The sequence below is a fragment of the Podarcis gaigeae genome (assembly GCF_964106915.1).
Source record: "Podarcis gaigeae genome assembly, chromosome: 11".
In the NCBI taxonomy this organism is placed as follows: domain Eukaryota; kingdom Metazoa; phylum Chordata; class Lepidosauria; order Squamata; family Lacertidae; genus Podarcis; species Podarcis gaigeae.
In genome coordinates, this window is record NC_139687.1 from 33,780,179 (window position 1) to 33,793,541 (window position 13,363).

Below are 13,363 nucleotides of genomic sequence, written 5' to 3' on the forward strand. Positions count from 1 at the left end.
GTAGATGGGAAGTCATGTATAAAGATATGAAATGTAGAATAATAGAATGGAAGATGATTGATATTGTAGTTATCTGGAAAATTAGTGTTTTTTTCCTTTGGTGGTCTTTATTGTTTCTTTCAACTTGTAATGCAAATTCTACGTTATGTTTCTTTTTGAATTTATCAAATAAAGGGGGGGGGATAGAAAGAAAAAGAAAATTATTTAAAAGTGTGTTTTGGGATCTCTAAATCCAGAAGATGCTAACATTTTAAAGTCTGAAAAACTCTGTTCCTTGGAGAATTAACAATGCACTCCCACCCTGGAATCATGTTTGCTGGGCAGGAGATAAAATCACTACTGAATTCCGTTATACTGGTGGAATGTCCAACAACACTGACACTGTCAAATTATGCAATGTGATTCTGTTATGTCAATCATACATATCACTGGTTTAAGCCCCATGGTTGGTGATGGGTGGAGGAAGAGATGCTAGGAACGGGCAGAAGTGCCTGTTAGTATTGCTGTGTTATCTCTGTTTTTTACTTGTATTGTTTTGCTTTCTGCTTTGCTGCTGGGAGTGCACGCGATTACAATTAAATTAGGCTGGCGTGTGACCCTGGCATAGCCTTGCGTAGCAACCACTGGCATAACAGAATCAGTCTGTGAATCTAAAACACAAGACTGAGATGATTTCAAATTTATTCTCACCACTTCTCACAGCTTCTTAAAAATTTTGTCACATCAAGCAGGACAAAAATGTCACATGAAGCTGCTGTATGTTTAAACGTGTTGGTTCAGCATGACTGAAATGGCATACCATTGGCATGGTATTTAATTCACAAATGTGAGCTAAATAAATAAGAGAATAACTAGAACCATTTTGCTCATCTCTAATATTTAGTATGGACATTTAATGGTAAAAGGCTCCCTAGGGAACAGAAAACTCACCCAACGTTTGTTTTAGAAAACCGAATAAAGGTTTTTCAAAGCTCTCACCGTATGGTTGCTTTGGCCATTTACTTTTTCCACTTCAAATCCTACTGCTTGTTTCAGAATCTTTTATGCAAACACAGATTAATAGATTTTAAAAACTGCAGGCTCAGTGAAGAGATTAGTTATCCTAGTAATGATATATTACTGGGTACAGTCCAAATTCTACATTCTGATACACCTGGGCAACCCCAGTCTTGCATCCAATCATAAGTAGCTTCATTTGGAAATCCAGCCACGTTTGGAACTATCCCAAGCACAAAACTAACACAATACCTCACCTATTATATGAGTCAACTGAGGTTATCAGAGGTCATCCTGTATCATACATCCATATTTGTTTCTGTAAGAGAGAAGGTCTCCCTCCCCCAATAATGCAGTAGAGCCTAGTATTCTATTGTGAACAGAAGATGATCAGCTAACTGTTATACTCTAATTCAAATAACTGTGTTGCTAAATGCTCCTGATCAATTGTCATAATTTCTTGGGTAAATCATGGAATTTTAGTGCTGGAAGGGACCCCAAATGTCATCTAGTCCAACCCCTTGAAAAACTGGAAACTTTAACCTTTATGTAAAAAAAGCACATTTCTGCACCCACAGCCAAGGCCTATGTATAAAGAAAATTCATCCTGTTCCTCACTGCAGCTTCGCAGGCTGAGAGAAGCGCATTAGGTGTTCTCAAGGGCTTGTGGGTATTTGTTGTATTCTTATTATTTGAAGTGCTGGCCATCCTACAGCATATCAGAAACAGCTTTTGATTTCCTCACCCTGATTAAAAAAACACCAAAAAACAGTTTTTGCTGTGATAGGTGGGGCTATTATTGAAATGTAAATCCACAAGTTCTCCCAAGGGCGCTGAACTAGTCATACAATTTGATTATATTGGCCTATAAGTCTATACCAATATGATACAAATCCAAGGAATATAGATCCCTCCATGACTACCAGGCAGAAGTGATCAGGCAGTCTAATCATAGTTAACCAAACCATTTCTTTGCCTACTTATCGGAATGGATTTTTGTCTTCCCAAACTTAAGTTTTAGATTTATGGTAATATGATGATTTATATGAATTTAGAATAATAGAATAATAGAATAGAAAGGGACTCCTAGGGTTATCTAGTGCAACCCACTGCAATGCAGGAATCTCAGCTAAAGCATCCATGACAGATGACCATCCAGCCTCTGTTAAAAAACCTCTAATGAAGGAAAGTCCACCATCTCCTGAGGGGGTGTCTGTTCCATTGTTAAACAGCTCTTACCTTGTGTGTATTTTTCCTTCAGGTTGGACCTGTCCCTTTCTATTCAGAATAAAATCCTCTGATCCATTCAGTTTAGCAGCTAACAAGAGGTAGCCATATATAAGAAATTCTGCAGTTAGAAATATTCAGTGCATTACTATTAGAGCATGTTTCTTCCTAACCCCCAGTAGGCAGTGGCTGTCTTAAATCTTTACTAATAAATGTAAATCTGTTTCAAATGCTTGCTTTGTTTATTAATGTTTCTGAAGACTAAAAAAATATCATGCTTTCCATAAATGTGTCTAACATTCTAACCAGAAGTAAATCCCTCTATATTTAGCTGGGCTTACTTCCAAGTAAGTGTGCAAGGGATCGCAAAGCAATTTACACACTTGCCTTAAAATTGTTCTGAATTTAGAATCACTTCCTTCCCAGATAAAATGCATTGATTGGGCTCAGTTACAAGCAAGGTAAGATCCATTGGATACAGCAGAGCTTATTTATTGTTAAACATGCTGCACACCTTCTGGGATCTTGCAATGTATTTTGTTTCAGATGTTACAAAACAATTTGCAAAGGAATTATACATTGTGGGGAAATGTATTTTCATGTTTTCAATGGTTTGTGTTTTGTATGCATTCTTCTTTAGCAAATAATGACAACCAGAATAAAAGATTATAATATCTTCCCTATAGCTTGTAGTAGTCTAAATTTTCTCATTCCTTATTTGATACATCACATACTGGTCTGGCTGATATTTCAAATTGAAGCAGGTTGAAACCCAGAATGTTTAATTGCGGTTGTAGAACCATAAACTAGTTCAGGCTCACTGAAGTGGAATGGTATGTGAACCTTAGCAAGCCTTTTCTGAGTTTTCTTCTGAATCTTTTGTTCGTTTATCGCTTTGGTGGGGAAAATCACTGCTGGGGCCTCAGAATAGTTGAGGGAATAGCATCAGTAAAGGGCGTAATATTGAGATAGCAAATTGGAACGTGATAACTTGCAGAAATGCATCCATTTGGTAACAGTGATTTGCTTTTATTATAAAAAAGGACAACTGAGTTGTCACACAACTTGAAACCGAAGGGAAAAAGTTCACCTCCAGAGAAACTGTTGAACAAAGAGCAGCAGCAGCTCTGTGGGTCAGCATGATATGTTTTATAATCATCCATATGGAGGTGTAACAAATGAAAAAACCTCACAGGCACAGATCCCATGTTGCTGAGCCTGCACCAGATCCATTCACCACTCTTTTCCACTCTATGTACCATTCATGCACCACACACCACTTCAAAGAGACACAGTGAAATCTGAGTAGCCACCCCTAAAACTAGTAGAATTATTTTTGAACAAAGACTTGCCATAGAAGAAACCTGAGTACACTGCAGGAAATTGGTTTGGGGGCTGGTGTTAATGTCTGGGTTTAGATAGAAACAGGTTAGACCTAAGAAGAGCCCAGCTGGGTCAGATAAAGGCCCAACTAGTCTAGTATTTTGTTCTCATGGTGGCCAACCATATACCTCTGGGAAGCCTGGAAGGAGGACCTGAATGCCGTGTCCTGTCTTGTGAATCCCCAGAACTGGTATTCCAGACATACTTGAGGTAGTACATAGCCATCAGAGCCAGTAGGCACTGATAGCCTTATCCTTCATAAAGCTAATTTTATTCATTGTTTATATCAGAGGTTTTCAACCTTTTTGAGTCCACAGCTCCCTTGACCAGCTACATTCTTTCTGTGTGAGCTCAGGAGCCCAGTTATGTCACCCCTTACCAACAGAGCTGGGAGTCTCTCACTCCTTTTCAAACACCCTTTATTGTGGAGTGTTCCCTCAGCCTCCTCTCCTCTCTCTTCTCCTTCAGAGTCCTCTGAGCAGTTGCAGCTACTGTACTCCCTCTGGTCTCTGAGCTGCCTCCCCCACCCCACCTGCACAGGGGTAGGTTGGGAGGACAAAAAGAGATTAGATAGATTCCCAGTTCCATAAATTCCCTACTCCCCTCTTGGCTGCCATTAAGTGTCAATTATGGTTTCCATAAACCAGTCTTTGTAACACCCTCTCCCTTGGCAAACTGGCAATCAAAGAGATCTAGTACCATTGTCTCCCACTCTTTCCTATATCTTTCACTTAATGGGTGGTCACAGGTGGAGGAAGAGGAGTGCGGGGGGAGCGCACCACCCCCAGCAGTGCAATCCCGGTGAGGTGCCATCGCGGCTGTTTCCCCCACCCGTGCTGGGCACCACGCCCCCACAGGCAGCGTGCCACACCCCCAGGACACGCACCATGCCCCCAGGAGGCACATCACGCCTCTTCGGGCAACGCGCCATGCCCCCAGGAGGCATGCCAGCCCCGTCCCCGCCTGCTCTCCGCCCGGAGCATGAAGCTCTGCCACTGTGGGTGGTATAGGTATTACAGTAAGTAATCCGTTTGGTTTTATGATATGTTAAAAGCCCTATTTTCCCTTGCACCCCTTCCAAATCTAAAATCGATTTATTGATACATCATACTCTGTAGAATATAGGGGCAGTATGAGCCTCTTAGCTAAATTCAGTTAGGTATAACGTCTCATGGGGGACGCAGGTGGCTCTGTGATCTAAACCACTGAACCTCTTGGGCTTGCCGATCAGAAGGTCGGTGGTTTGAATCCCAGCGACGGGGTGAGCTCCCGTTGCTCGGTCCCAGCTCCTACCAACCTAGCAGTTCGAAAGCACGCCAGAAAGTGCAAGTAGATAAATAGGTAGTGCTCCAGTGGGAAGGTAAATGGCATTTCCATGCGCTGCTCTGGTTTCAGTGTTCTGTTGCGCCAGAAGCGGCTTAGTCATCCTCGCCACATGACCTGGAAAAATTGTTTGCAGACAAATGCCGGCTCCCTCAGCCTGTATAAAGCGAGATGAGCGCCACAACCCCAGAGTCGTATGCAACTGGACTTAACTGCCAGGGGTCCTTTACCTTTTTATAATGTCCCATGTAGTCATGGGTTAACTAGACAATTGTAGACAAAAAGGGGACACTCATCATTCTGTTACAATATGTAACAAAATCATAGTGTTACTATGAGCCTGACAGGCACCATACCTTTGACTGGCTTTGAAGGCCTCTCTCTTTTCATTGGCCCTTAGAGGACAATTTATATTGAGCTAATGTATACTGTACTTGTGTGTCATGACCCACGACCTGCAGACCTTGCAATGTGTGATGGAGGAATTGGATGAGGATCAGGCTACTTCCCTGGATAAGAACTACAGGTTCCTTCTTTGGGGCCCCTCCAGTTGGATGGTACCACGCTGCCACCATGGTGGAGCAGAACCATTGTGTCCCAGCCGCACAACAGCCAAAGATGGCAAGATAAGGTGAGGGTAGCCCCTTCAGGGAGGCAGAGCCTCCAGGTCTGATCAACATCTTTTGCCACTTCCTTAAGAGAATATTTAACCAGTTGCCTCCACCAGCAGTTTCAGGTCCTGTTCTTAACTGTTCTGCCTGTTTGCCACCCACTTCCAAATTACAGGTATCCAAACTACAGACAGCTGGCTAGCTGGGGTAAATTATGACAGTGTAATTTATTTGTTTTCCAAGCTTTGTTCTTGAGCAGGTAAGGACTAACTCTATGCAGCCCCAGCTGAGCCCTGGCTCAGTTTGGAGAGGCCAAGCTCTACCAAATCCAAACTCTGAGGTCCTGCTGGATCTAAGGTTTAGATTGTGCTGCATGCCAACTTTCCCCCCTCCCCAAATAAACAAAAGACCAACCTCTATAATTCCATTGTAGGAAAAATACGGTAACCCACAGATCATTTCAGTTGCTCTCCTCTGTACCTTTCTGCAGCTCTGTGATATCCTTTCAGAGATTGGGTGACCTGAATTGTACACAGTTTTCTAATTGTGGCAGTACCAAACAGTTATCTAATGACACCCACATCTGCTATTCTGTTGCCTGTAAAGCCCAAATTGAACAGATCCTTTGGAGCTCTTCATAGTCTGTTCAGGATTTAATCATCCTGAATAATTTGGTCTTGTCTGCAAACATATCTACTTCACTGTTCTACATCTACACCCCTGCCTTAAAATCATTTAGGAATGCAAAACAGCACCAGTCTCAACACATGACTTGAGGGATCCCACTGCTTACTTCCTTCCATTGTAAAAACTTCCCATTTGTTCCTTCCTCACATTACCTTGTTTTTAAAACCTGTTACATATCCGGCCATAAGAGGAACATTCTCTTACTTCATCACTGCTAAGTTTTCATAGAACCCTTCTGTGAAGTACTTTGTCAAAAACCTTTTGAAAATCCAAATATATTACGCCTGTCAGTTCATTTCTATCTAGTTGTCTATTGACACTCTCAAATAATTATAAACGATTCAAAATTCAAAAGCCCCAGACCCCTTTGAAGGCATTCTATGGGTTCTAACTCAGAAAGGCAGCATCATGGTTGCTTGTTTGCTTTTAACAGTTCTAGCCTTTTCTCCTGTTTTATCTGAGGCAGAACTTAGGCTGACAGGACTATAATTTCCTGTCCTCTATTCTTCTTTATGTATAGACTCCTAATCCTAATTCCTTCTTTGTAATTTGTGAAAATTATGGTTCTGCTGACACACACACACCCTGCTAGTGAATTTTAAAAACTTTTATATTTTTTTGACATTGTATCATCATCATTGACATCACTATATCCCCATATCACACATCCATACTGGCTATGTTGTAAAATATATCACAGTGATGAATAAACTCAGAAACATAGCACAGACTTCCCTATCCTTTTCCTAACTTGATTTCCTAACCTTACATAGGAGTGAGCTGATTTTAGTCTTGTGTGGCCTACTCTTTTTGATGCAATCCCTATGGCCCACTGCTGCATTTTAAATTTACAAAGCAAGAGTGCAAAGTCAGAATCTCTTAACAGTTAAAGCATAAACTAATCTGTGGTATGCAATCCTTTTGTATGAACTCTTACCTAAGAACACAGGAGCCACCTTGTAGAATACGACCCAGATTCTTCTGTTCCAGCATACTTTGCCAGAATCTCAGCTACCAGGAATTTTGAGGAAGTCCACTGGAGAAACTGACCTGAAACTGGCCAGTGTGGTCTACCCTTCTTCCCACCACTGCTTAAAACACATACGAACCACTTTCTTTACATTGTAAAAGTTGTGATATGGATCCAGAAAATGCTGTGCCTTGAATGTTGGTTCTGTGATGACTTGGAAACACCCTTGATTTTTGCTGTTGGCAGCAGGGACAGTTATGAGGTGTGTTTGTATAATGAACTTCAAAAGTCTGCATGCAATTACTATTAGAATCTGTGTACTGGATTTGGGATTTTACAGCAACATGTCACTAGGGAATGTTGTGGATTCTGGAGATGCACCCAGCAGTGGATATTGAATGCAATGGAGCTCTCCTATTAACACAAATGGGTTTAGGAGGATCTGTAACCCCATGCCAGAGCTCCCTTGGATCCATATTTTTTTAGGATGCAATACTCCTCCTGAGATGGAGACTGGCTTTGTGTCATTTGATTATTATTATTTAATTGCCAGTTCCATGGGGGATGTAACACTTGGAATTATTGTGGTGGTGGTAGTCAAGGTCAGGGCATTTTCCTGCTTGAGGTGAGGGACAAGTCGTAAGGGGAATTGCAGGTGGGGTGGGTGCAAAAGCCAACCAGACCTCCAGTTGATTTTTTCAACATTGGTGAAGGGTTAGCACCCTCCAACTCACCTGAGGCCAGATAAGGGGGGTGACTTTGTGATACACACACCTCTAACTTTCAATACTTCACTTCTGCTCCCCTCCCCTCACCCGCTATGTCTGCTGCCTGAGGTAGGCACCTCACTTTGCCTAAGGGCAGGGCCAACCCTGGATATTTGTGTTTGTTTGTGTGAGAGACAGTCAGACACAGAGAAAGAAGCAGAGCGCTCCAACCAACCAAAAGAGTTTCTTTATTAACCGAAGGCCGTAACAATGAGAGACCATTCACCTATTGACTTGACTATTGTGGCAACATGATGTTTGCAAGCTGCTGGTTGTGTGTGAGTTGGTTTTGCAGGGACTCTCGTGACTGGGTTGGGGGGAGCGGGCAACCTCTGCTGCAAACGAGGGCTGGGTGTTTGTACTGCTGGGTTTGGCGGGCGGGAACCCGAGGGGACCCTGCGTGCCTCTGGCTCTGGGTGAGGAAGTGGCGGCGGCGGGTCCTCTTCGTTGCCACACGTGGGCTGTTGACATGAGGAGGTTGAGACTAGTGGAGCAGCTGCGAGAAGCGGGTAACGTTTCTGCTCTGAGCAAAACAGCGAGGGGGTGCGGGGGGGGGTGCGAAGCCGTCGAAGCGAATATCCCGGCTGTTCAGCGGGTTTCAGGACGGACGGCGAAGGGGGCAAAGCCGCCCGCGCGGCGTGGACTAAAGAAAGCCTGAGCCTCCCTCCTCTGCATTGTGCCGGCTGTCGAATCCAGTCCGCAGTTTCCGTCTCTCCTCAGCAGTCTCCGTCTCTGGCAGCGGCGGAGGGCGGCGAGGCAAGCGCACGGAACAGCCAGTTGTTTAAAATCCTTCTAGAACCGTTTCTAATTCCCCCTTGCGCCGGGGAAGGGAGAGCGGGAGGGGGAGGAGGAGCCGGAGGCTGGTGGGGGGAGGGAGCCAGCGGAGAGGGAGGAGAGAGCAGCCTGTCCTGGTCTCCGCCTGTCAATCACGGCGCGGGAGGTGTGTCCGAGCTCGCGGCGGGCCAATGGCGTGTGTGTGTGGCGGCGTCTCCATGGTGACTGGGCTGTTCCTGGGGAGGCTGTGATGGGTTGACAGGTGCGTGACAGTCGGAGCTCTCTGCAGGCATGTACGGCAAAGGCAAGAGCAACAGCAGCGTCCCGTCCGACAGCCAGGCCAGGGAGAAGTGAGTACAGCCCGCCGGACCGCACAGCCCGACGGGGCGGGGGAGGTGGGCGCGCGGACGCCCCGCGCAAAGTAACTTTCCCGCTTGTGGCAGAGGGGGGGCCTCGCAGGAGCTCGCGGGGGAGTACAACCCCGGCGTGGGGAAAAAAAAACAGGAGGCGGGAGGGCGGGGGGGGGTGTGATGCCACAAGTAGGGGTGTAGGCAGGAGGGTGAGTGTGCGTTTGTGTGTGTGTGCGCGGCGGCTGCGCGCGCGCGCGGCCGCGTGTGTGGTAAAAAAGTGAAGTGCGCGAGACCCTCCCGGTTCAGGCAGCGGCAGGGGGTAGCGGAGCCTCTTGCGAGGGGGGTGGGGCCGGGGCTCGGGGCGCTTCCCCTCAGCTCGGGCCGCCGGGGAGCGGGCAGGACGAGGCGAGGCGGGACGTGCCCGAGCCCCTCGCCCGCCCCGGACGCGGGAGGACTGGCGGGCGGGCGGCGGAAGGTTGTAGCTCTCGGGCTGTGCGAGGGGAGAAAGTGGCTCAAGTCGGCGGTGTAGTGCCTCAAGCCTCGGGAGGCTTAGGGTAGGGATTAGTATTTAGGCTGGGGAGCGTTTTCCCGTGTTTGTGTTTTCCTTTCCCCTCGCTTTGCCCGGGTCGGGCTGTGGGGGGGGGGGGGGATGGGGACGAAGATGGTGTTGGAGTAACTTTGGTAACAAAAGAGTCTGGGGTTGTGTGCTGGTGTAAAGCTTCCGCTGGGGAGGAAGAAACAGAAGCCTCGTTGCCTTGCCTGCTAACTCCACAACACTCAACGCTCTCCCCTCTCTTTATTATTGTTATTATTTAAATCGAGACCTAGTATCTTTCTTCCCCGCTCTTCCCCTCATTATTTCATACAGCCAGAAACTGTTTCAGTTGGTGCATTCTGGCCTACGTTTGGGGGTAAAAGGGTACTATATGCTTTTAAATAAGAAAACGACTGCAATAGTTTGCAGGGTTTTTGTTTTTTTTTAAAAAAAGAAAAAACGTGTTTAGAAAGGGCTGGGGTAGGAAGTGTTCTGAGGCAGAAAGGTGAATTTGGGTTGTTTGTCAGTAAAACTGAACATTCTGTAATGAGGAGGAGAAAAACTTGGACCTGGGTTTCCAGAAGAATTGGGACATAGCCCTTGTTGGGGAGTGGTGCTGAGGGCAATAGTAAATGGGTGTTGCTGTGTTTTAAGTCTGTTACAGTGTTAATGAAGGAAAGACACCCCCCACCCCACCCCCTTACAGGAGAGTTATTACTTCTATTGCAGTACCTTGAGTCACCTGTTATGAAGACACCAAAACTTAAAAAAGTACACAAAGTCTTGTTGTAAACAGTGTTCACCTGATCTGCAAAATTGTAAACAATGCTACACACATTTTTGTGTTCTCTTGTAGTAAGATATTCATTCTCTTCATCTTGTTGGGTGTTTATTTTTACCAAATAATTGGCCAAAGAGAGTACATTGAAAAGTAGTCTTAACAAATTCAAAGTAAAACAGAATTTATAGGGGTTATTATGTCAGTTTGCTTGTGATTTAAAGTTTTCATTTTCCTCATTGGAAGTTAGTTATAATTACAGTTTTCATTTTCCTCATTGGAAGTAGTAGAGCACAGAGGGGAGCTGGTCATGAAGCTTGGTCCTGTGGCAGATAGGAAAATATAGTACCTAATACAGCAAATAGTATCATTCTCAGGAGTACTCCTCCTGTACAGAGGCTTGGTCATTGCACTCGTCACCTTCACAGGCTTAGGGTGAGGTTTCTGAGATCAGGGACCCCCAGCCAGAAAAGGTTTTGGTATACATTGTCTTTAAAAAATGTCATTGTACATAACTTTGAAGCTTTACTCAGGATGAGAATTAATGTGCTAAACATGACTGGGAAGTTTCCCTCAAGGCAGTTTGTGTTGAACCTTCACCTAGGTTTTCCTTGCTGCAACCTTTTGAAGAAGAGAGTTACTTCCTGATTCCAGAGACAAAGAAGCAGGCCACAGAGACTTAAATCATTTGTCAGATATTTGATTTTGGCATGTCTAAGTCTGTGTGGAGAAAGGGACACAAAAACTAATAGTGTGACTAAAATGTTAAACAAATGGATGAGTTACATAAACTTAAACCAGAGAACCAGTTAAAACAAAGCATTTAGAAACGCTCTCACCCGTTTATGTACATAATACAACAATACATTTCTTGGCCAGAGTTACGTACAGTAGCTGGATTTTTTAGTTGTGATTATTGTATTTCTTCAAGTTTGTAAACTATATTGCCGAGGAGGTTGTGTGGGAACAAATGTAAAACAGGGCCCTGGTGTAGACCTTAGCTGTGTTGATGGTTCTTGGAAAGTTTGTATGCATCTGAGATGCTGTAATGTTTGATACTTTTTTCTACTCTTAACAAAGGCATGCTCTAAGATAGGACACTACATGAATAACTGTTTAGTTATAGAAGACAAACTAGCTACACTCAACTGTCACCAAGTAGTAAGTACCCTTTGAAGTGAAGTTTAGGGAACTGCTAGATGGTGCTATTTGATCTAAATACATTTGTCGCTCCATTCATTACAGCTTGCAGCAAAGGATCTGTATTCCTCTTGTACAGTTTGCCTGGTCCTATGCAATATTTTAAACTAATAAATCTGAAAATATTTGAGTGTTATGTCCTCTTTGTTGGGTAAGGATCGTAGTCTAGAATTTGGCAGGGGGGATCGTTAGATGCTTGATTCTTTTGGATATTGCTGTATATGCAATTATATGTACTGGTTTTTTCTTTGATAAATCTATAAAGCAATGTTGCTTTTTATTATAGTATTTTTACACCACTGTACAATTTTAACCCTAGTATCTGAAGAAGTGTGCATGCACACGAAAGCTCATACCAAGAACTGACTTAGTTGGTCTTTAAGGTGCTACTGGAAGGAATTTTTTTGGTTTGCCTAGGGATATGGTTCTATTGAGAGCAGTGATATCAAAATAGAGGTGGGAGGGAAGAGAGAAACATCTTTCTGAGCTTTTTATACACTAATGATGTTCTGAACCACAAGCATGATTGGAGGTTAAAAAATTGACCTGAAACATTTAGTTTAGAAACAATTTCTTTTAAATAGTTACTGTATATGTTTTGCTGGAAGAGTATGATGTGGCTATATACTTTGAATGCATTTATCTTTCTGTATGAGTATTTGTAGGCTGTATGTAAACATTACACATAGCTTCAATCCAGGTTCCAATTTTGCATTCTTAATGTCAGTTGACCTAAATGGAATATATATGCTTAAATGGATCCAGGATTACAGAAGGTGAAAGTCAAATTCTATTCATGTTGACTCGGAAATTTTTGTTTAATGGGGCTTACGCCCAAGAAGCTGTGTTTAGGTTTGTATGAAGATTTGGGTGCTGGGAATCATGTTTCAATATACTTGTAAACTGCAATTTATTTACTTCATCAGTTCAGGAAGAAAATTGATCGAAAACCTCTCTTAAATAGTATTCAGAGCATTTATATTACAGTGCTGTTAATATACAATGTAAATACACAAGCGAAGTTCTACAGCAGGAGTGGGCAGTCTGTGATCTTTCAGATGTTGCTGGACTACAGTTGCTGTCATCCCTCAGTTTCTGGGAGTTGGAGACCAATAATGTCTAGAGGGCCACACACAGGTTTCCCATGCCTGTTGTATAGTGTGAGCCTGTGGCACTATAAACCTGATGAAAGTGAAGGTTTATATGCCGGTCAACAAGACTGCGTATGTTTTGGTAGTCTTTAGATTGGAAACAATGGATTTGGCTTTCTGTCCAGTAATTCATTTTGGGAAATATTTGTTTTTCCTATGCTGACTTTGTTTCAGGAAGTAAGTGTATTGAAGACATCAGAATTTCTATGATGGAAAATACTATTTTCTTGTGGTAGATAACTTTTTATTCTTTCTGGCTCTAGAGAAAAGTGATTGCAAGGGTGCCATATGAATGTTTTGGTTTGTTTTAAAGAGTCACTTATGCATATAATTTCATATCCTGTATGTAGTTCTACTATGACTATATAAGGAACATTCATTTTGTGAAAAAGAAAATATATAGCTATGCTGAAGGAGAAAAGGTTCACTTTGATGACTAAAGCTACTATTGTAATAATGGCTGTGGACATTTTTCTAAATTTAGTATTTCTCTTTCAACTGCTTTGATAGTAATTTTTAATGGGTGTGTCCCAAAAGATGGGTTAATTTTAATGAGGTGGTAGAATCGACAAGTCATTGCTGAAATAAAATAAAATAAAATCTTCCATTTC

The 13,363-nt window shown here is 43.3% G+C and overlaps 1 protein-coding gene and 1 long non-coding RNA gene across 9 annotated transcripts in view; one reads left to right on the forward strand and one right to left on the reverse strand.

Moving 5' to 3' along the window:
• LOC310827398 overlaps positions 1 to 13,363 on the reverse strand; it is a 793,036-nt gene that overhangs the window by 572,263 nt on the left and 207,410 nt on the right. The window lies entirely within an intron of this gene.
• The window catches only part of SSBP2 (single stranded DNA binding protein 2), a 119,344-nt gene continuing 114,884 nt past the window's right edge, over positions 8,904 to 13,363 (forward strand). For 2 of the 8 annotated variants that reach the window (XM_083703305.1, XM_083703307.1), the window contains exon 1: positions 8,937 to 9,088. In XM_083703305.1, the coding sequence (XP_083559431.1) occupies positions 9,030 to 9,088 (59 nt within the window). In that variant the 5' untranslated portion in view covers positions 8,937 to 9,029. Of the gene's footprint in view, positions 9,089 to 9,555; positions 9,643 to 13,363 lie in introns of those variants that run through there. The other 6 variants (XM_083703299.1, XM_083703306.1, XM_083703302.1 and 3 more) reach the window with 6 other exon arrangements.